Source organism: Eutrigla gurnardus (genome assembly GCF_963514095.1).
Source record: "Eutrigla gurnardus genome assembly, chromosome: 21".
Taxonomy (NCBI): Eukaryota; Metazoa; Chordata; class Actinopteri; order Perciformes; family Triglidae; genus Eutrigla; species Eutrigla gurnardus.
Window position 1 is genome coordinate 16,283,902 of NC_139932.1, and position 23,486 is coordinate 16,307,387.

The 23,486-nt window shown below is 47.2% G+C and overlaps 1 protein-coding gene across 6 annotated transcripts in view; it reads left to right on the forward strand.

Annotated features, from left to right (window-relative positions):
• Positions 1-343: 343 nt before the first annotated feature.
• Positions 344-23,486, forward strand: part of sox5 (SRY-box transcription factor 5) — a 62,141-nt gene continuing 38,998 nt past the window's right edge. For 3 of the 6 annotated variants that reach the window (XM_084038909.1, XM_084038910.1, XM_084038912.1), the window contains exons 1-2: positions 10,995-11,190; positions 18,505-18,754. In XM_084038909.1, coding sequence (XP_083895035.1) covers positions 10,996-11,190; positions 18,505-18,754 — 445 coding nt within the window. In that variant the 5' untranslated portion in view covers position 10,995. Of the gene's footprint in view, positions 580-10,994; positions 11,191-18,504; positions 18,755-23,486 lie in introns of those variants that run through there. The other 3 variants (XM_084038911.1, XM_084038913.1, XM_084038914.1) reach the window with 2 other exon arrangements.

Below are 23,486 nucleotides of genomic sequence, written 5' to 3' on the forward strand. Positions count from 1 at the left end.
GTGTGTGAAAACCCAGTGTGTGTGTGTGTGTGTGTGTGTGTGTGTGTGAGAGAGAGAGAGATGGACTTGAGGAAGGGGGCAGCACTGCTGTGCATTTGTACTGTGATGAGCCCCTTATGGTCAAATGGCCCCTCCCCTTTGCTTTCACACACACACACACACACACACACACACACACACACACACTGAGAACGCGACAGAGACCGGGGCTCTGCTGCTGGCCCTTTAAGAGCTGAGCCTAGATCTCACAGCTTACAGCGAGGGAGGGAGAAGAGGAGGGACGGAGGCACACACACACACAGAGAGAGAGAGAGAGAGAGAGAGAGAGAGAGAGGGAGGGTGCAAGGCTGAAAGTGTGTGAGTAGAGAGACAGAGACGAACACAGAGAGAGAGAGAGAGAGAGAGAGAATCAGCCGTGTGTGTGAGAGGTTGAAGGATCACTTCTATCCCGTCTTGTTTTGGGAGACTAACCTTGTTCATCTGAGCGTTGTGGGACTGTTTTATGTTGTTGTTGACGAGAGAGACGGACCCTTACTCCAGCATGCTCACTGAGCCTGAGCTACCTCAGGAGTGTAACAGGTACGTGACGCTTCCCCGCACGCACACACACACACACACACACACACACATTCACGGGGGGATGACAGCAGGATGGAGCGGGACGGGGGATAGGAGTAGAAAGTGGAAAGGCATGTGTGTGAAGAGACGACTCGGTGTGTGTGTGTGTTAAGCATGTGAAGTGTCTCAGTGAGTCGGCTGAGTTTGAGGCTGGAGTGTGTGTGTGTGTGTGTGTGTGTGTGTGTGTGTGTGTGTGTGTGTGTGTGTGTGTGTGTGTGTGTGTGTGTGTGTGTGTGTGACAGTCAGAGATGGTAAAGGAGAGTTGATGATTGACTCCTATTCTTTTTGGAGAGATACCATGCAAAGCAGGCGTTATGTTTACATAGTTTATATGTCTATTATACATGATGTCATTTATATATATATATATATATATATATATATATATATATATATATATATATATCGTATATATTTATATGAAGTACATAAAGATGGTTTATATGTAGAGTAACGTAACTGTCCCTCCTGACTGAAGTTGTGTTGATTCAGTTTGATAACCTCCGCAGACCAAACCGCTTGAAACCGCGTTGGTGGAGAGAGAGAGAGAGAGAGAGAGAGAGAGAGAGAGAGAGAGAGAGAGAGATTGTGTCAAAGTCAGATTGTGTGATCGTCTCCTCTCATCTCCACTTCTCACCACAACTTTAGTTACTTCTGCTTTACCCTATATCAGCTATTTATACTCTCTGTCTCTGTCTCTGTCTCTCTCTCTCTCTCTCTCTCTCTCTCTGCCTCCGGGGCGCCATCAACAAGTGAGAATTATAGAGAGAATCTCTTTATTTTTAGACACTTGTATGAAACAGCCGTGTTGAATAACTTTTCCATTCTGAATTAAAACACCCCCCCCCCCCCCCCCTCCTGTCTTTTGAAATGTTCTTATTTGTGATTAATTTTCCCCCGACTTAATCCAAATGCAAAAAAACATGCAAACCCTCAGTAATCCTATTGTCAATCTACATGGTGTTGTTGTTATGTTTGTGTTTATTTATATTTTTTTGCCTTATGCTAATGTTAATCTCGCTGTGCCCCCCCCCCCTCTCTGATATCCGTGCGGCGGCCTGCTTCACTTCGAGGTGCGAACCCTTGGCCCCCCGTTTTTTTTTTTTTTTTCTCCCCCGACACCGTCAACACACAAGTGGCTTTTGCCGGAGGAATAATGGTCGTTTGATGCTAATGCTGCGAGAGACAGATTACGTTATAATACCCGGCATTTTAATACTCACACACGTATGCCTCTCTCCCTTCTCCTGCTTGACTTTTATTGCATTAAAGTAGCGCTCTCTGTTTTTGCCCTATGAAACTAATCTTTTGTTCTGAGATAAACTAGGGGTCGGTGGGGTTGGAGGGGTGAGGGAGGGGGAGTCGAGGGGGGGGGGGGGGGGAGGCTCTTTGAATTAAAAACACATTTTTAAAAAAATGTGTTTTTAATAAACCGTTCAATCTGGCAAAGTGGTGGAGGAGAGAGAGGCAGAGAGAAAGATAACAACAGCTAGTAGGAATTAAAAATTTAAAGGATTACACCCAAAAGCAGAATGTATGGAGATAAATGCAGGGATTACAATGACTTAGGAGGGGAGCGCTTAAAAGTCTTGCTTTCCAGTAATGCACTCCATCACTGTGGCTCTGGCCGTGTGTGTGTGTGTGTGTGTGGATAGATGTGTGTGTGTGAGCAAGAGAGGGGCATCTTCCATTCGGTGTGTGTGTGTGTGTTTATGTGTGTGTGCAGCAGCAGTCTCTGCGGAGCGGAGTGTGTGTGACTCGCCAGTGTGTGTGTGCTCTCCAGGCTCGGTGGGTCGCGATGCTCTCGGTTCCTGCGTCTCTGTAAGCGTCCGCTCGCCTCCTTTTCAGCTCGTCTTCTCCTTCTCCTTCTCCTTCTTCTTCATCGTCCACCTTCGCCCGCACTTCTTCTTTCTCCTCGAGCTTTCAGCACTTCTCTCCTCGTCCTTCCTCTAAAATCGCGACGGGAGTTTTGATCTCGAAGAAGAGTTTGTCAGAGTTTCTGGAAGAAATGAAAATTCTGTTCTTATAGAGGTGAGAAATGATTTTTTTAAATTTTATTTTCAAGCTGAATGTGAGTTTGTACCTCGAGGCTTTTTTATTCTTTTTTTAATCTCATTTTTATTTAAGCCGACAAAAGTCTTGTGATTTCATCTCCACTTGATAAGCTGTGACTTCATGCTTTGGCAACAGCCTGCCGACTCTGTGGTTGATATTATTTCATATTCTAATTTTACACCGTAATAACCGTCTTTCATGATTTTGAATTTTAGTTTTTTATTTTGTTGGGTTCTCCGAGCGCTCGGCTATGTGTCAGAATTTCCAGACGTAGCTGCAAGTAGTAGGAAAGAGACTGCCTTTCGCTAACGCGGCCTCATCTGTTCATACAAAAACAGAGATGTACACATGGGGGGGAAGAAAACGCCAAAACAACCCAAACACAGAGACGCAACACTGGTGGGAGCTAGCGGGCGGAAGGATGAAGAGAATGATGCAGTCAAAGTGACACATTCCTCCCCGGTGGACGGAGGAAGAAAAAAAAACGGGGTTACAGAAAAGTGAGAGTGCCACAGATTAAGAGGGGGGGGTGAGGAGGTGAAGGGGGAGAGAGGGGGGAGAGAGAGGAAGAGGTCTCTGTCGATGTGGTGTTAAGGCAGTGGTGGATTTTCACACCCCTCCATTTGTCCCCCTCCGTTTATTGGGGTGTGTGTGTGTGTGTGTGTGTGCATGTGTGTGTGTGTGTGCGTGTGTGTGTGTGTGTGTGAGCGGTTTGAGGAGGACACGCTCAGATAGGATCTGACGTGACTCGCATCGCACTCGGCAGCGAGGACAGAGTCAGCAGCCGCCAGGATCTCACTTCATTTCAAAACCTGTTATTTTATTTTCATTGTTATTTTTTAGTTGTTATTATTCACAAATTGGATTTTCAGCAGCAGGAAAGTAAATAAGAACATTTAATCAAGTGCTGTAGTTTGATTTTTATGCTCTTTTTAGTGATTTTGCATCTGCTAAATATTGTTTTTGTTTACACAACTGCATTTATAAGGCAGTTAAAAACTGCAACGTTACCTTATAGATGCAGCATCAGAATATTAACTATTTAAATTGACGCGGCATTAATCACCTAAAATCACACATTAATGCACCTGTGATAATACTCCATCATTATTAGGATAATTCATTGTGAGTACTTTTTTTTAAATTGTCAAACTTGCAGTGCATTGTTCTGAGTTTGTTAAATCTCTGTTTATTTGTATTTATTTGAATAGTTCTGGGCTTTTATTTTGAAATCACGGCGGTGATGGACAGTTTCTTTTTTCTGAGGGAGAACTTCTTGTGGCTGCCGATTTAAAAAGTGAGCCACGACTGAGCCAACTGTGTTTCATTTAAAAGGGTGAGATTAAAGTGGTGTGTGTGTGTGTGTTTGAGGAAAGAAGAGAATGTGTGTGTGTGTGTGTGTGTGTCTGTGAAGGAGAGAGAGAGAGAGTAGAGTAATTGAGTAGAGTGTCCGTGCTCTGCAAACTAATGCGCCATTCTGCCCCTCTCTTCCCCTGTGGCCCTGTCCCGGCCTCCCTCTCTCTCTCTCTCCCTCTCTCTCTGTCTCTGTCTCTCTCCCCCTCTCTCTCCCACCACCACCTCGGACTGGAGGCCATTGTCTTGGCCATATTGTCTGTCCCCAGAGAGCCTTGATAACCGTGTCTCCATCCACGGAGCGAGAAGGGGGGGCAAAAAAAAAAAGAAAGAAAAGGAAAGAAAGAACGACAGACAGAAAAATACCACTGGAGAATGCTTAAGCCCCCTCCTCCCTACTTCCCCTCTTTCAGCACACCCCCACCCTTCAGCCCCTCAAACTCTCTCCCACCACGGCCTCCCACCCCGGTGCGATCAGCTGACCCTCTCCGATGGCCAATGGAGGAAAGGGAGGGCTGATTATTTGGCTGCATGTTGTTGTTGTTGTTGTTTATGGAGGAGGAGGAGGAGGGAGGGGTAGATTGATGATGGAGTCTTAAAAAGTGACTGGGTTGAAAACACAGACAGACAGAGGTGTCCCTCACGGCGAACCCGAGTCTGGTCATATGACGTGAGGTCACAAGGGAGGGGGTCAAAGGTCAGGTGGAGGTATTGCATCGTCAACAGAGCAGGGGAACTGCAGCGGCGTGCGTGCATATCTCGGATTTACTCTTCACATCTCTACTTCTCTCTAATTCTTTCTCTTCCTCATTTTCTCACTCACTCTCTCACACACACACACACACACGCACACACACACACACACACACACACACACACACACACACCATTTACCATCCCTCCAATCCACAATAGGAGACAGTGTTAGAGGCTCGGAGCTCCCTCCCAGTGCGCTACAATGAAACCTCTGTCTTTCCAGGTAGTGAGGGAGGAAGGGAGAGAGAGAGAGAGAGAGAGAGAGGGGGGAGAGAGAGGGAGAGAGAAAGGGGGTGGGTGGGTGGGGGAGGCCATTTGGGCCGAGGTGGGAGAGATTCAAAACGCGGGAGGAAAGAAAGAGGCCAGCTGGGTGAGTGTGTGTGTGTGCAAGTATTTGTGTGTTGTCGTTCATGTGAGAGAATTAGCTTGTGTGTGTGTGTGTGTGTGTGTGTGTGTGTGTGTGTGTGTGTGTGTGTGTGTGTGTGTGTGTGTGTGTGTGTGTGTGTGTGTGGTTAACAGGGCCAGGCCAAGTCAGTGACAGTGAGACAAATGTTGTGACTCCGTTATGGATTGCTTAACAAATGCAGCACAAATAGCGTCCCGGGCACAACAATGGAAAAACACTGTCCCTCACTCAATAAACATTATGCAGCGTCTCCCCCCTCCACAAAGCACCGGGGGAGCGAGACCCGCCGTCCACCGGATGCACTTTTCCCCCTCACTCTCTCTCTCCTCCCCCGCTCCCCCCCCCCCCCCCCCCCACTGCCCTTCTGCCTCTCCTCTTCCTCCTTCCAAAGCGACACTCTGGGTTTTTTTCCCACGACTTCGGCCTCAGACTAACGACGGCGAAACGTTACGCGTAGATTGTTAGAGCGACGGCGTGATTGACAAGCGTGACAAACTTTCTCCCCTCTCACTTTTCTTTCCTCCCCCCGCTTTCTCCGTCACTCATCTTTCCTCCGAAACCTTCTTTTTTTTTTTTTTTTTTATCGCGACGTCCGGTGACTCGGTGGTGAGACGTACATTTAAGAGGGGAAAAATAGTTAAGACATGACAAGGGAAGCATGTGGAGCGATGTGACTAAAGGTTGGATGAATGGATGAGAGGGAGGGCGAGAGAGAGGGAGGTAGTCCCAGAGGCTACATGAGTGAGCCCACGTCTTTGACACCCACCTCTTTGCTCTCTCTACACATACTCCAGTGTGTGTGTGTGTGTGTGTGTGTGTGTGTGTGTGCTCGATTAACAGCGGTGACATTAGCTTGTTGCCGTTTGTGGTTTTGCTGGACAGGAAACAGGGTTTGGGCTGTCGGCCGCCGATTTAGGGCACCTCACAGAGGATGCTTTGTGTGTGTGTGTGTGTGTGTGTGTGTGTGCGTGTGTGTGTGTGTAAGGGTGTGTCTTGTGTGTAGACGAGACGAGAGTGTGACGGTACACAGGCAGGAGCTGTGTTTCACATTTTCTCCCAGTTACACACTGTTTACAGCGGAGAAAGTCATTAGGGGGAAATCCAGCGTTTAACGGCATTTTGCATCGGCGCTAACGAGCAGAACGTTTTTTTGCTTTACGATGTCGCGAGTCACACTTTGTGTCGGAACATCTTTTGGATTTTTTTTTTTTTTTTAAATTGGCGTTTTTCCCCCCTCTTTTCTCCACACATAATGTGGGAGAGGAATGTTAAATAAAATAACTTTTAAAGTCCAATAAGAATGTGAAAAACCACACTAAAGGGGGGGAAGTCGTAGTGACTCCCTCCTCCAGGTCCTCCCTCTCTTTCTCCCCATCCCTCCATCTCTCCTCCATGTTGCTGCCCCACTCTTCCCACTGTTCAAAAGGACAACCTATAAATAGATATTAGGCAATATCCTAAGAGTCTGCAGCGAGAAGAAGGGAGGGAGGGAGGGGGGCGGCGACATTCTTACAAACAGCTGATTGTGTAAAGAGGGAACAGTAAGTAAGAAAACACCAGGAGAGGGAGGGAGGGAGGGAAGGAGCAGGAGGACAGACGATGTTAAAATAAGTTCAAGAGGGAGATGGAGAAGAAGAAGACACAGGAATAGCAAATGTAGAGGGGGGGGGGGGGGGGGGATGGCAATAAAGCGAGTGATAGCGTGACACGGAGGCAAACATTTGTTTAAATTCCCGCCCGAGGTGTCACGCGGATGTAAATGTTGCGGTCGGCTCCTCCGAGGCGAAGCGCCGCGGTGCCTTATCTGAAAAGGCACATTCAGCTCCACTATTTTGATGCCCTTCCCAATCCCTCAGAGAACACTTTCAAAGATGGTTTCACCGTTTTCCAAACGCAAACGAGGAGGCCTCGCACCTGAGTGACAGCCTCACCCCTCCTCCTCCTCCTCTCCTCCTCCTCCTCCTCCCCCTCTTCTTCTTAGCAAAACACAAATGTCACTTTGACTCCTGACGGCACTTTGGAATTAGCCGGCGCGCTTATTTTTAAAACTGCAGACCATGGAGTCCACCGACTGTACGCCGCGTGTGTGTTTGTGTAGCGGTTTGAAATAATGGGTTGTGATTTAACACACACACACACACACACACACACACACACTTTACTGTGGAATTCTCCAGAGGAGGCTCCCACGCTCCCCGAAAGCTTGTTCTGAGTAGAGGAGTTAACAAGAGCAGTTAGCACCGTGATTATGTTAGCAGCCAGACACAGAGCGTGTGTGTGTGTCTGTCTGTCTGTGTGTGTGTGTGTGTGTGTGTATGATAGCCTGTGACATGTCCGCTTTGTCTTTCTTTCACTCCTCACTAAAGCTGAAACAAATCCTTGCCCCCATTTTTTTTTTTTTGCTTAATTCAGTCGATTTATGAGTGCCTCTCTCTCTCTCTGTCCCTCTATCTCTCTCTCTCTCGCGTGTTCATAAGCTCGCCGCCTGTATTTAAACGTGTAAAAGTGGCGGGGCGCTGACGTGCCAACATGAAATGGACGCAATGATTACAGTAAGCCCGGGCCGAGGAGACGGTTACCCAGCGTCCACGGCGATTATTCGGCCCCCGTTAATGGACGCGCGTCGCTGTCCGATTAGTGACTTAGCGAGCGGCGTTGGACATATGTGATATGAGAGGGACTTAGCTGAGGAGCCGCTAATCATCAAAAAGCCAAGGGGAAGTGGTGCTCTAATCTCAGCTTAGCGCTCTCACCGTGTGTGTGTGTGTGTGTGTGTGTGTGTGTGTGGTTCCTGCAGGGGGGAGACAAATGTGTTTCTTTGGAGTTTACTTATTCATTGTATTTGTCAATGAAAAACATGCAACATTGTTGCATTGGTGTTATGTCATTCCTCATATCCTTCCCACTTTGTGGAGAACCAGCAGAATTTGCACGTGTGTCTTAATGACTGGTGAGGTGGTGAAATTATGTTAATATTCTCCATCAGAGCCCATCTATCTGCTTAATAACCTCATCTTTTTTCCCTTTCTTCTTCTTTTTAATCCTCACATCGCCGTGTCTTTCCGAGCGGTCCTCCTCCGGGTCCCGTCCAGCCTGACGGCCAAACGTTGTTTTAAAAACCAAGTAGCCGGCGTAACCTGCACACCCGCCGTGCCCAATTGTATAGTAATTCCACTTCAAAGGCGGACAGGGAGGGAGAGAGGGATTTTTACAGCCGGAGAGGAACTGTGAACGGCCTCTCCCCATTCATAAGACACCCACCTCTGAGGAAGTAGTAGCAGAGTCGGGGGAGGAGGGGTGTGAACGAGGAGAAGAGGAGCAGAAAGCATGATGAAATGTTTTCTTTAGAGGAGCTTTCTCTTTGGCCCGGCAGTTTTTTTCTTTTTTTCTTTTTTTTGTTGATCCCCGTGTTGTTTTGTGTGTTAATGTGTAACCGCTGCTGTCTGCGGACCGCCTGTCTATCTAGATATGTCAGAGTGGCTACTGTGGTCCAATGACGGATAATTAAACTGTAAAACTGAACCTCCACGTGCACATCGCTGTTTCTACAGCTGAGCCAAAGGGCCACATTAGGGAGGTGAGAGGGTTTTAGAGCTGACCCCAGGTCTGTGTGCCGGGGTGAAGGCCAGACAGAGGTGTGTGTGTGTGTGCAGGGACACAAGGGGAGGTGTGTGTGTGTGTGTGTGAAACAAAAGGCCTCAGTGTGAGAGAGTGAAAGAAGGTAAAGTAAACAGGCAGTGATGAAGACAGACCTGCAGTGTTAGTGGCCTCTGTTCTATGTATGCACACATTTATGTGTGTGTGTGTGTGTGTGTGTGTGTGGTTTGTACAGCTGGGCATACTTCTCTCTCTCACACACACACACACACACATCTTTCTCCTTAGTCATTCTATCATAAATGTTATCGCAGGTCGTTTGGAGTTTTAATATGAATCAGATTTAACGACAGCACTTTTATCTCCGAGCTCTTTTGTCGTCGACACAAATACGAAGTCTTTACGGGTGTTTTTGCTGAGCAAGCCCACGGAGATAGAGCGTCCAGGAGAGGCAGATAACGGAGATATGCGTGTGTGGGAGTTTGTCTTCGGCACACGCCGTGTGTTTCACTTCAAATGAAGTCTTACGAGGTTCCCTTCAGGAACGGATGTCGTCGTTTAAAAGTGGAACTTTAACTGCTCATCTGCAATCCTGAAAACGTTGACATTTTAGAGATCAACAAAAAAAAAAGGTTCCAAGCAATATGCAAATGATAACACCAATTTGTAAATTGGTTTCAATTATTAGATTATCTGTGAGGTCTGTGAATCTTGCAGGCGGAATCTTCCAAAAACAATTAAAGGTAATGAAATTACACCAATGTGGTGGAGAGGTTTGTTTTTTTGTGTGTGTGTGTTTTTTTTTTTACGGTGTCAGTGGAGTGGAGTTTATTTGATTTTGACCGTAGCCTCCTCCCCCCTCCTCCCCCCGCGATGTGATAACGCCGCGTTCCTTAGCGTTTCTCCTCATCACCTCCGGCGAAGCAGCACTCGATAGTGTTTGCCTCTCCACTGTCGCGCGGTAAACAAGCAATGAATTAGCTGGCGGGGGCTGCTGCGAGGAACAATGCCAGATGTACAGTCCGGAGGAAATCCAATAGAGTCAAGAGTGTAATCAGTTTAGTGGAGACGAGCAGCGGGGAGCTTTGGAGGTATGGATGCAGGATAAAGATGTGAAATGGAAAAGCTGGAATCAGACACCTGTTGCTTATTTTTTCATATCGCGCACACCCCCCTCCCCTGGCGTCTTCACAGCCCCTCCTCCGTTTCCACGCCGCCGCCACTGTGTGCGACTGAGCTTTAGCAGCCTATTACCCAGGGTCATAGTCGCAGTGGCTTCAAGGCTGACAAGTGCATCTAAAAGCACTCAGGCGATGCTGAGAAGCACATTAAATTCTATTATTGCCGCATAGTCACCGCATCCCTATTCATCTGAAGTACGGGGAGGCAAATTTACCTTGTGTGAGACAGAGTTCACGTAATAGATGTGGCTTTATATCCCTTCCTTCTTTTCAAGGGAACAAAGCCACGGTAACAAATGCAAACAGCGGGGCCTTCGCGTTGCTACCTATTTCCCTCCAGCCCCTCTATTGTCCGGAGGTTTTCATAAACACATATTATTGTCACCGACGTGCATACTGCTCTCACTCTGTCGCTCTTTTATTTTCTTCCTCTCTCTCTGTCTCTGAAAGCCCATTGTCAGGACATGGTCATTTCCCTCCACAAAGCCAGAGCAAGCGGGCTCCATTTGCAGTAATGGCCCGTCTTTTTGGATACGTGAACGCTGAATGGCCCCCGTGGTAAACACACTGTAAGACCTGAGAGCCTGTTTGAAGGTCTGCCAAGGACCTGGATGCTCACGGAAACCCACTGAAGGGGGATATTGTGAGGATTTTGCGCCGCGAGGTCTCTGACGACTGAACGAGCTAAATGTGCTAAACTGTAAAAAAAAAAAAAAAAAAAAAAACTACTGGAGAATCGATTGAGCTGGATGGAATTGAGGAGTACCTGCTAGGAGGACTTTAAAATGGGTTAAAGGAGGTTGTTTTGCTGCAGGAAAGTGTGTAACATGTGAAAGTAGTGCGTCCAGGAGTTTGCAGGAAGTCCTTTTTATCCTCAGGAACATTCACACTTCCTGTCGCCGCCATCACACGACTCCAGTCGTCAACCTGTTATATCATCCTTTGAATATTGCTCACGCTTCCTCTTCTTTTTCCTTCTCTCTTTCTGTCTTTCTATCTTCTCTCTTTTTTTTTTTTTTTTTTTCCAGGATGTCTTCCAAGCGACCAGCCTCTCCATATGGGGGGACAGATGGAGAGGTAACCATGGCAACCAGCAGACAGCGAATGGAGGACGAGGATAGCGAGGGACTGGGCGGCGTCATCCACCTCCCCCTGGTCTCCTACTGCGGCAAGGTGTCCCCTCGCTCGCCCCCCAACCGCAACTTGGACAGCCCCCCCAACATGGTGAGGACGCCGGCCGGGTCGCGCTCGCTTGCATGTTGTGAAAGCACCCGGCCAATGGGTGGCGGCGGCCTTGAGCGCCGACTCAAGGCCGCCGTAGACACGTTACTTTTCTCACTTTTACCTGTTGAAAAAAAACACGTTTCCCTTCCTCATGCGTCTCTTTCTCTGAGTCATAACTCAAATCTGACGTGATGCATATCATTTTTACAATCAGTGGGAAAAACACTTATAAGGAAACGTCCATCCGGAGTAAATACTCAGTATTTATTGAAATCAGGAACTGATAAAATATATTTCCACATTTATTTTGATGCCAAAATCAAGCTCAAGTTGTAGCCCACAGAGTAACTTATTGAATCCATGGCAACATAACACCGTAGTTGTAAAACTTAGGGTGCAGACCTCAGATCAGATTGTGTTCACTGTAATCCTGACCTCCAGCATAACAGAAGGATAGTCAGCACTGAGGGCAAACTTAGCCCTTTGTCTTTAAGACATGAGTTGGAAGTGAATGTAGCATCCTGTATGACTATGATTCTTGTGGATGTATTGAGTTAGGAATTAACATCCTTGACTTTGTTGGAATGCAGTGAAAAAATGCGTGAATTGTGGAATTTCATGATAAGTGAACAGTAATATTTCTACGTAAAGACTGGATCCCGGTTCCTCCTCTAATGGCGACTGCGAGTCACCTTTTAAACCCCGAACACAAAACAAACGGAGGAAAAAAATAAATAAAAAAAGCTCAGCGAGGAGATAAAGTGTAGGTTTGGTGACTCAGATATAAAGAGTCAGATTTGTGAAGAGAACAAAAATCGACTGTTTTTTCCTTCTCTGTGTGAAAAGCTGGAGATTTTTTATTTATTTTTTCCGAAATGGTAGAAGAATAAAATAAAAAGGTTCAAGGCTACTGTTTAGGTGCACACGTGTTTTCGCTCTCATGCGCGCGCCACCAGCCGTCGCCTTGAGCCGGTTTGATGCACAGTGGCGTGACTGCAAAAATGTGAGCCATTGCAGTGAGTCATTTTCTCCGGGATGAAGTGTGACATTGTGCGGCGGCGGCGGCGGCGCTGTATGTATGTTTGTATGTATGGCTCTCTCTCTACGTGTGCACACGTCTGAGAGTCAGGTTAAATATCAGCTGAAGACGTTTCCCCTGCATGTGACTCATCCCACGTTCTCTCTGTGGTGTGGTTTGCAGTGCATGTTGGGTAGAAGTGTGATTATGGATTACATGTTGCTGGTTTGCATGATTTAATTCTAGTTTGCACAACAGAATGTTGACTTTTTCCCACTATTAACATCTGTTGAAAGGATTGACACACACACACACACACACACACACACACACACCTCGCCACGGCGGCGCTCTGATAACCGCCGCCGACCTTTCCCCCCCTCCTCCCGTACTGGCGATAAAAATGCACGGCGTGCTGTAAAACAATGAAACGGTGCTTAGGGGCCTGTAATGGAAAGCTAATTCAGTAATTAGCCTGGCCCCTCCCACGGTGGACTCTGCATGTGTGACTGTAAACCAAAGTCCTGAGACTTCCCTCTGGCTTATCTGCCGTTTCTTCCTCCTTCATTTAGATCTCATATCTGCTGTTTTAAAGCACGCGTAAACCAGAATGTGTGTTTAGCCGGTGGGATGATGGATTACCCAACGGCCTGCTTGCCGTGTTAGATGTGTTTTAAGTTGTTTTCTTCTTTTTTGGAGGGGAGGGGGGATGGGGTTACCGCGGCAATCGCTCTGCTGCTGACTGTCACTGAAGAGGACTAGAGAGGGAAGTGGAGAGGGAGATTTACAGCAGGGGGGGGGCTGGTGGGACTCTAGGGGAGCAGGGTGGGGGTCTGTCTCTCTCGGGGCAATTGTCGTAAAGTGATAGGGGGGGGGGGGGGGGTAAAAGACTCATGGGTGACTGGTTGACTTGGAAGTGAGGCAGCGGGGGAGAGCGAGAGGGGAGAGGAGGGGGGGACGAGATTACAGCTTTATCTTGTCATAGTAAATTAACACGGCGGCGGAGAGGCGCTCAGCTACACACTGACCTCTTCATCCCGCCCGCCTCGCCTCCCGCTTTACCTGCCTGCACACACACACACACACACACACACACACACACACACACACACACACACACACACACACACACACTTTTAAAAAGCTGAAAGGTGCCACATTATTCCCTTTTTTTCTTTTTTTTTTTTAATATGTTTGTTCATGCAAACCCCGGTGCGAATAGTGCTTTTCATAATGGTTTGCAAATGACTGTAGTTTAGCTAAAAGGGTCTTTTATTGAATGTGAAGTTCCCACCGTGACGCCGGACCGTGATTGGCTGAGAGCGGATCAAATGCCTGATGGGAAATGATTTTAGCGGTGGTTCAGTGAGGTCATCCAAACAGCACAGAGCCTGGGTTATGATGCGGATGGATTGTTTGTCTTCAAACCTCCTCATTCAGTCAACATAAAATTATGAATAATTATAACAAGCTGCCTTTAAAATGTGTCGAGCAAATGCAGATTTTTTTTTTTTAATGCGTTTCCCCTTTGCTTGCTTTTCTTTTAGGTGTTTAATGTTTGTGTTTAGCATATCCTTGTAGAGAAAAAAAAAAGTTTTCACATCATGCAGAGGCAAGCATCTTCTCTCACAAACGTGTTAATGGACAAACGCTAATTATTTCATTAAGAGACGAGACGCACCGCCATAGCAAACTATAAAGATCACCAGGCATTATTTCTTATTCATTTTTCTTCCCGCGAGCCCTTTTTCTTTTCCCTCTTTTTTTTGGGTGAAATTGTGTGTGTGTGTGTGTGTGTGTGTGTGTGTGTGTGTGTGTGTGTGTGTGCATGTGAATTTGACAGATTTAACACAGTCATTAAGCAGTCTTGAGACACAGTGGTCACACTTAATTTCTCGTGCCAGTGATGCACTAATGAATCAACACAACGCATGCCTGTCAAAAAAAAAAACCAGGGTCGCCGTAAAAACAACGCAAACGTGCATTTTAGCCAAACCGCTATTTTAAATACGGAAAATACAGCTGCGTGTTTTATAGGACGAGGAGATGCTTTCATCCTCGGACGATGCGTTGGAATTAAGACACGGAGTTACGGAACTCATTGCAGTAAATAAAATAAAAATAATTGTGTGTGTGTTTTTTGTATGTATTCTGGGGTTTGGATAGAAAAAGCAGCAGCATATTGTTGGAACAGGAGGATAAAAGTAACGCTTGTCCCAGCCGGAGGGACCTCCGAGTCAAACCTGACAGTGTCTGTGTTAAACCGCGGCATGTAACGGGATTGGCTGCCTGTGTGTGTGTGTTTGGCAGTGTAATCGGAGGTGTGTTAAGTGTATGTCGTGGAGATTGGCAGCTCTGGCAGTATATAGCTAAGCCCCCCCCCTGCAGCAGCGATCGGTGACATTCTCCTGATGTGTATTTGTGCTCATGTATTTGAGTCGAGCAGCTGTTTCCCAGTTCTGCCTTTACTGCCATATTGTCCGCGCCTTGATCCACGACGACGCGCCAAAGCATCAAATGTTGTTTTCTCCACACACACACACACACACACACCTTGCGTGGAAGCGATGTCGGGCGACGGAGGGAGGGAGGGAGGGAGGGGAGGGAGGGGAAGAAAGAGTTTCTTCTGTCAGGCAGCAGAGAAGGAGGAAGGGAAGAAGAAGAAGAACATGAACAGCGGCATCTGTGCTGGCTGTAGGAAAAATTTAAAAAAGAGCACTTGGATGTTTTTTTTTTTCTCTCTCTCTCCCTCCCCCCCTCCTTCCTCTTTTTCTGGCAAGAGTTACGTGTTTTTAAACCAACCTTCCCTCACAGATGAGCTTAAGAAGACAAAAGTTGTTTAATTCGGTTCCATTGCAGAGGCAGTAAAAGGATAAAGAGAGTGAGGCGCAATTTTTACTTTGTTCCAGTCATTTTAGAAGAGAATTGACATCTGCAAACTAAAGGCAGAACCGCCCACACTGCCAGCCTGCCACATCCAGTGCATATAAATACATATATGCAGGCACACACACACACACACACACACACACACACACACCTACAGGCTATGTGCACTCACAGTGTCACACATGTACGCACAGAAATGGCAATAAAGCTGAGAGGAGGGCATGAACGTTTACAGTATCCAGAATTTCTGTTTGTACTTATGAATAAATGCATGTTGATGAGAAAAGTTTCTTGCAGCGGGGAGCGTGTCGCACACACACACACACACACACACACACACACACAGAGAGTGAGTGACACCCGTTTACAATAGAGGTCGGGTCATATGTTTCTGATCCGTCTGTCTTGGACTTTGCAAATCGCCGGGGTAAGAATGTCAGCAGGGCACGTGGATTAAATGCTGGGGGGGGATAAAAAATCATAAGGCATTTAAGTTTCCTCCGGGATAAGGCTGTCTGTCTGACTTCACACAAAAATACTGTCACGGGCCTTAATTCAGCCCATCTTTGAAGAGGCCTCGGCTCCCCGCTAATTCCCCTTGATTAGGAAATGACCTTCATTGTTGGACGCAGCCAGATGACATCAGATTTTTTTCGACAGAACGAAGAGATCTGACAACCCTGTCACCCCCCCCCCCCCCCCCTCCCCCGACTACATACCCTCCGTCTCCCCCCTCCACACCCGTATTCTTGTTCTGTTTGTTTTGTTTGCGCGACATCTTTCTCGAAAGAGAGTGCGGCTGTTTTAAGTAGGCGCTGGATTAGATAAATGGGATGTGACAGGTGTGACCGCTGCCTTCAAGATGCCTGCCATCCTCTCTCTCTCTCTCTCTCTCTTCATGTATCTCTCTGTCAACTCGCTCGCTCTCATTTCCTCTAATAACATCGCCTCTCTCTCTCTCTCTCCCCGTCGCCTTTCTTTCTTTCCTTCCTTCCTCCTTTCTTTGACTTCTACCCACTTACACTCCTTCTCTCCCTCTGTCTCGTTACATTTGCATGTCACGGCGGCACTGACGCAACTCGTGATCACAAAGCCGCTCATTTGAAGTCTGAATTTCCCTAATCTGAGGAGCGGGGAGAGACAAAAAAAAAAAATTAAAATTAAAAAAAAATGAAGGAGAGAAAGACAGGAGGAGCAGGTCGAGCCGTCGCTCGGGTCAGGTGGTGAAGCGGAGAAGAGTAAAGTCTTTCAGCGCTTTAATCACAAGACGCTTTCTCCCCCCGGCGCCACGGCAACAGCCCTCAGCCAGTGTGGGAGACAGCGAGCGGTTTGAAGCCTCATCGCCGAATCATACACGTATATGTGTTTATATTTCCTCCACTGTTACAGCCATATCACCTACAGCCGTCCCTCCACCGTAAATGCATGTGCCGGCACGGCCGAGGAGAGAATTAGTGAATTATTGAGCGGGCTGACTTATTCAGAGTGTGGAAACACACAGGAGTCAGTGAAGTGTGGAAGGAACGGTGATAATGGTCCGCTGTACCTCCTCGTACCGTGTTTGGCTGCTGACAATGAAAGCAATATTGAAAAGCCTCTGCCTTCATTCTCACAGTGGAGCGTTTTTGAAACTTTGTCTTTGTTGTGTGTTTTTCTTTTTCTATCTTCTCCCCAAATGGATGCTTTTATTTTATTGTTGCCCGTGTGATAGAAGAGACTGGAATGTGGAGTCACCGGGGTCTGGGTGACTTCATCGTGGACTGTGATCTCGGGTATTAAGTTCCACTTCCACCGGCAAGCCTGCGAGTTAATGATTACAAAAGCATCTCCGCATTAATACGACCATAATGTCATTAATACAGCTGCAGTTTACCACCACGTCTCTATCTCTATCTCTATCGCCGCGTCTCCCCTCGTACGCACGGCGACACGCAGGCGGGCCGAAGTGGCGTGCATGTGCCGGCGTCCCAGGTGGCGTGCTCCATATTGTAGTGAGATTAGCCAAAGATTAACCCCGTGGACCATTGACCCCGGCGTCTACAAGGAGCTGAGCTGACAGACGCTTGTTTCTGTAATTAAAGAGCACGACACACCGGCGTAACTCCGCCGCATTTAGAGCGTGTGTACAGTAAGTACACTCCCTGTGTGTGTGTGTGTGTGTGTGTGTGTGTGTGTGTGTGTGTGTGTTGAAGCAGGTAGTGTGCGTTCTCTCCCCAAGCTGACGCCATCCTCGGTGTCGCCGTTAATTGGGCTCAGCTGGCATTAAGTCTATCATGCAGGCTATCCAAACAAACAAAAGGTTTTGTCAGGTCAAAGACTAAGACCGTGGAAGTTACTCATCAGTCAGCTGCTTGTTTGTTCCCACGACGACCAAGAAACTTATTATTTAAAATGGAGCAATGAAAATGTGCCTAAATCTAACTCTAAACATTCTTCAAATGACATTACAATAAGTGTAGCTTTAATTTCAAATGTTAAACTACAAGATGTCCATTCTGGGGTTTCAATTGGTGGCATTATTAAGTGGTGCATGCACACCGTAAACTTATAGCATAAACTTACAGCGTAAACTTAGAGAAACCTCAGCAGGTGAATGTGAAAGCATCCTTTCGATGTCGAGTTCATTCTGCAGTTTAAAAAAACCTCCAAATAATGATTTGTTGGTTTTAGAGTACAGACTTTAAAATCAGGATTTCAGCAATCAGTTTTGTGTATTTGTATTTCCTCCTATGGGAGGATTGTGTGATTTCCAAAAGGTCATTAAACGTAGCGCGTTAAAAACTTTAGACACAAGACTGTAGGATAATTATTCCTCACAACAGCTTGGCAAAAGGCACCGCTTTACTCTGAGCTGTATATATTATATTTATCAGTCCTTTCATGAATTTATGGAAATGATTTGACACCTCTCCAAGCTTTTTTTTTTGGGTAGAAAAAGGGGATCTATTTTTTTGTTGTTGTTGTGATTCCCCCCCCTTTGATGGAGTCGCATCCTCAGCATTAATTGTCACCAATCGTAGGACAAAAGTGGCGCGTCGCTAGAGAAAAAGTTTGCTGGCGCGGGCTGCGGTACAGTAGCGTTGGACGCCGCTCAAAGCCCAGCCGTCGGAGGCTTTGTAACCAAGGAGTTGTGACTCTAAGAGTCTTTTTGCTGTCGTTTCATGTGCTTGTTCTGTCAAGTACCTCCAAGTCAGTCAGATGCAGATTCACGAGGATGTGAGAGAAGAAGAAGAAGAAGAAGAAGTGTGCCCTAACTTGAGATAACTGGCCGTGGATGATAGTTGTTATTGAGCTGTGAGAAGGTGAGAATAAAGGATGGAGATAATGAAGGGCGTATGCCAGCTCCTCCTTTATGTCTTAAAGTTTCACCACTTCTGAATCTAACGACTCCTCTTCTCTCCTTCCAGGAGCACGATGGCACTAAGGGGAGCTCCCTGAGCCCTTACCCCCAGCACAACGCTACCTCACCGGGCAAAGAGGACGGCGGTGGCGGCGGCGGCGGAGGTGGAGGCGGAGGCGGAGGGCGGCCCTGCAGCGACGGCGGCTCGGCCGCCGGAACCCTGGGGACGCCCGAGAGACGCAAGGGCAGCCTGGCGGACGTCGTGGACACGCTGAAACAACGCAAGATGGAGGAGCTGATCAAGAACGAGCCGGAAGGTCAGTGATGAAAGGGAGCGCTTGTTGCGGCCAGATGTGTGATGTGGAACTCCCCGCCATCTCTCTGGCTCCACGCCGCTCTTTTATCACACTCTGTTGTCTCTCTCTCTCTCTCTCTCGGTTATGAACCCACACACATTCAGCTGAGAGGCGAGCCTTTGTTTTTCCTGCACACAAGCAAACAGCATCATCTGCTTGGGCCTATTGTCCACCATGCTTTGCATAGCTATCACAACCTGGTGTGTGTGTGTGTGTGTGTGTGTGTGTGTGTGTGTGTGTGTGTGTGTGTGTGTGTGTGTGTGTGTGTGTGTGTGTGTGTGTGTGTGTGTGTGTGTGTGAAATGCATCCTCCTCTCCTGCTCCCTGTGTAACGTTTGAGTCTCTCAGAATAACCGAGATGAAGATGAAGATTTCACTCTGTCGAAGACAGGAAACCAGATTATTTTCGGCCCAGGGCGACGTAGCTTTGCTCGCTGATTTTATTTTATTTTTTTTTTTCATTCACAAACGTCGCCTCGGGCCAACACTCTCAAGAGATAAAATGAGCCCGTGGCCAACTCAAATTCCTCAACGGGCGGATAAAAGGGGGCCAACTGTGAAACGTGTTACTATGTGAGAGCGTTAATGTGATAAGGACCAACAGGTGTCCATCTGATGGGACAATATAAATAACATTTCAAAATCATACCAAGCATGTGTCTCATTACTAGTCCAAATATGTTATTACACTTGTTATAAGACATTTCAGTGAGATAGAGGGACATGTTCAGTAAGTACAGGCTTATTATGATACTTTCCCCAGCTAAGTTCAACATCTGTTTTTATTAGGATCGCCCATAAAGTTGGAATAACTTGCAAATGTCTTGTCTTTTATAGACATTATGCACATAATTGCACCTCAAAAGTGAATATTGATGCATTTAAATAGGAATAAACAGAGGTTTATTCCTATTTAAACATTCCAGCTTTATGGGGCAACAGTGTATTATAATATATGATGCCAGGGAATCTTACCAAGTGAGTAGGTAGGAAAGTAGGAGTGTATTGTCTTGCTAAAGGGCACTAAAGTATAGGATCTGGACCTGATCCACTATGCAGTAGATCTCTGTGGTGGATTCCAAACCAGGAGATCTTCTTCTCCCCTCCCGAACTCTCACTCCAGCGTCTAAATCCTCCAGCGCTGAGCTCTTATTCAAACGTCTCTGAACTGTATTGCGGCCTTTCCTCCACCGCCGGTCAGAGAGGTGAAAGAACCGAGTGTGTGTGTGTGTGTGTGTGTGTGTGTGTGTGTGTGTGTGTGTGTGTGTGTGTGTGTGTGTGTGTGTGTGTGTGTGTGTGTGTGTGTGTGTGTGTGTGTGTGTGTTGGTTGTGTGTTTCTAACAGCACATCAACAAGCCCTTCGTTTCAAGCTGCGATGTGCTAACCTTATTTTCCAGGCTTCCAGGCTGGTCAGCCCTCGCCGTCTGGTCGTTTTTTAGTTTTTTTTTATTCCATCAATAGAGAGGCCTGTTGTGGCGTATTTTCAACAGGAAAAAAAAAACCTGAGCTGTTTGTTGAGCTGAGCTGTAATTGAGGTGTGTTTTGGGTTGTTCGCTGCTCCGCTGGACCTCGTGAACTGGCTGCACAGGGGGAAAAAAACAAAAAGACAATAATGGATCTCAGAAAGAGACAGAGAGCGAGAGGGAGAGAGACATAAAGAGTGAAGGAGAGAGAGAGAGTGCAACGTCTTCACAGACCCCATTAGCGGAGTGCCACAGTGGTGCGGCTTCCAAACCAACCCGGAGCATTATCTGCCCTACGTTTAAATGAAACGCGCTAACAAAAGGGCCCAGCGCCTCCAGACCCAACACTCACACTCACACACACACACACACACACACACACACACATTCAAAAACCCAGGCCAAGCAAGAAGAGAAAGGACGAAAGAAATGAGAGTAAAGGAAGAAAAGGGATGCTGAGAAAAGATGAAGCGAGGCAGAGGGAAATGGAGAGGGAGGGAGGGAGGGAGAGAAAGGAGAAGGAGCGGTATTGAACGCGAGATAGAAATCCCTCTTCTGTGCCCGGCTAGCTATTGTTTGGCTGTGTGGCTCACAAAGGCCATTAGCAGCAAACAGCAGGTTGGGATGAAAATTTAATGAAGCTTTAATCATTATGAAAGGCCTGGAATATTACTGCTCTCTCTCTCTCTCTCTCTCTCTCTCTCTCTTACACACACACACTGGGACACTGCTTCCAGCTGGATCAATGACACACACACACACACACACATTTCAAGTGAAGGAGCATTAACACTAGGAGGGATGTGAACAAGGGGCCAAAGACACAAAATGGGTCAGAAAACGATAAACATCTGGAAACAGAATGAGGAGCTTGACTTTTTGAAGGGAAGCCCTGAGCTAGATGTCACACACACACACACACACACACACACACACACACACACACTTGAGTATGGCTCAAGTTTGAAAGATATAGTTATGTGTCTGTGGCTAGTGTTGCTCTACTTAGGCTGGATGAATGGAGAGTGGTAGATACTAGGTCAGTGTGTGTGTGTGTGTGTGTGTGTGTGTGTGTGTGTGTGTGTGTGTGTGTGTGTGTGTGTGTGTGTGTGTGTGTGTGTGTGTGTGTGTGTGTGTGTGTGTGTGCTGTTTAAGCCTTTGGGAGCATGCACACTAGTGTATGTGTATTTGCATATGTATTTGTGACACCACAAGTGTGTGTGTTTTATGGGATTGCATTTCGCTGCATGCATGCAAGGTGTGTGTGTGTGTGTATATATGTGTGTATATTTGTGTGTGTGTGTGTGTGTGTGTGTGTGTGTGTTGGCCTCTAATAAATGACGAGCCATGTTGTCCCCCATGGCCTGGCCCAACCATGCTCCACCGCTCTCCTGCTCTCTCCATTCATCTCCTGTCTTCCTCCACCGGCCACCTGCTACCCTGGAGATACACACTCTCACACACACACTGGTAACATGTATGTGTGGGGACACACACACACACAAACACTAGTCGCCATCTTCAATAAATTCTTTAGGAGCGACAGGGACGCACAGCGAAGATGAAAATGCCATGACACTGCCTGGTGTGTGTGTGTGTGTGTGTGTGTGTGTATGTGTGTGTGTGTGTGTGTGTGTGTGTGTGTGTGTGTTTGGACATGCTGCTGGGCGAGCGGCTCGTGCCGGAGCGTGTGTGTGTGTCATTACGTGGAATAATGAGAGCAGAGTGCAGAGCGTCGCGGGAGGCGCAGGGTCGAGAGGAGAGCCGGTGTTAAAACCCAAGAGAGATGGCCGCACGCACACACACACACACACACACACACACACACACATACACACACACACACACACACACACCTGGACGCTTCCCTTGGACTCGCCATTTAACCCGTGGTGACTCTTGTGCCTCAGAGCAAGGCCAAGTGATAATCTATTACAGCAGTGGGAGAAGACATGCAGACAGACAGACAGACAGACAGACAGACAGACAGACAGACAGACAGACAGACAGATAAAAATGCAAAATGAAAGAGAGGAGAAACTAGGGGAATTAAAAGGAGGAGAAAAATCACTAAATGGGGCACAGATGTTCCTCTCAGCCCCTGGAGTGACGCCTCCACTGCCCTGGACTTTCACCAGACTCATTCCTCCTCCTCTCCTCTCCTCTTCTATCATCACCTCTCCTCTCATCCCCTCCTCCTCTCCTCCTTCCCTCTCCTCCTGTCATCCTCTCCTCTCATCCCCTTCTCTTCCTTCCTCCTCCTCCCCTCTCCTCCTCTCCTCTCCTCCCTTCTTTCCTTCTCCTCTCCTCCCCTCCTCCCCTCTCCTCCTCTCCTCTCCTCCTCTCTGTGGCAGCTCTGACTGGAAGTGGTTCAGAGTGCCAGCTGAGCTCCATCTCTGGCCCCGTCTGTTGACCCTCTGCTCCCCAGCTCCAGCAACCCGTCACCGGGGCTCCGTGGCCTCCGGGCCCTTTTCTGTTCTCTCTCTCTCTCTCTTTTTTATTATTTTTTGTTTCTGCTAGCTGAAATTTAGCCGTCGCGTTTCACAGCCCAAATTGTGAGAGTCAGCCATCGCTTTGCATGCAGAGTCGCCGGTGACATGGAAAAACCTCTCAATGTGATTTGTGTTTGGTTTTTGGTGGAGCTCCACAGCCAAATTCACCAGCCAACACTTCACTTCCTGTGGAAATCAAACAGGAATTTCTATTGATTCGGTGGCAATTTAAATGTATGTTTTCTAAGATCAGAATCAAACTTGTTTGAGGTTCGTCTTTAAGACTTATTACCCTAATAAATATAAAAAAGACAAGAAAAACAAGCAATTAAACGGCCCGCTTTCTTGTAAACTGACACCCAGTTTGACAAAAATGATTGTTATTGCTGTGAAAGATAACCCTGGCCTCCATGTCGCACGGCCTTGACCTGACACACGTGCAGGCAAACACACACACACACACACACACACACACACACACACACACACGTTGTGCAGGTTTATAGCCGCGCCTGCAGCCTTGAGTTCAGCCAGAATGGTGTTTTTATGGCTCAGCGTACTCGCTGCTCCAAGGCACTGGTTTCCATACTGAAAATGCCAACTCAATGACAGATGTCATACAACACACACACACACTCACACATGCACGCACAGCACTTCATCTATTTCCAAGACAGGGAGGGAACCCAGGGCTTGCTTTTAGAGAGCACTGAGGCATTTTATAGGACAGCACTTAGGC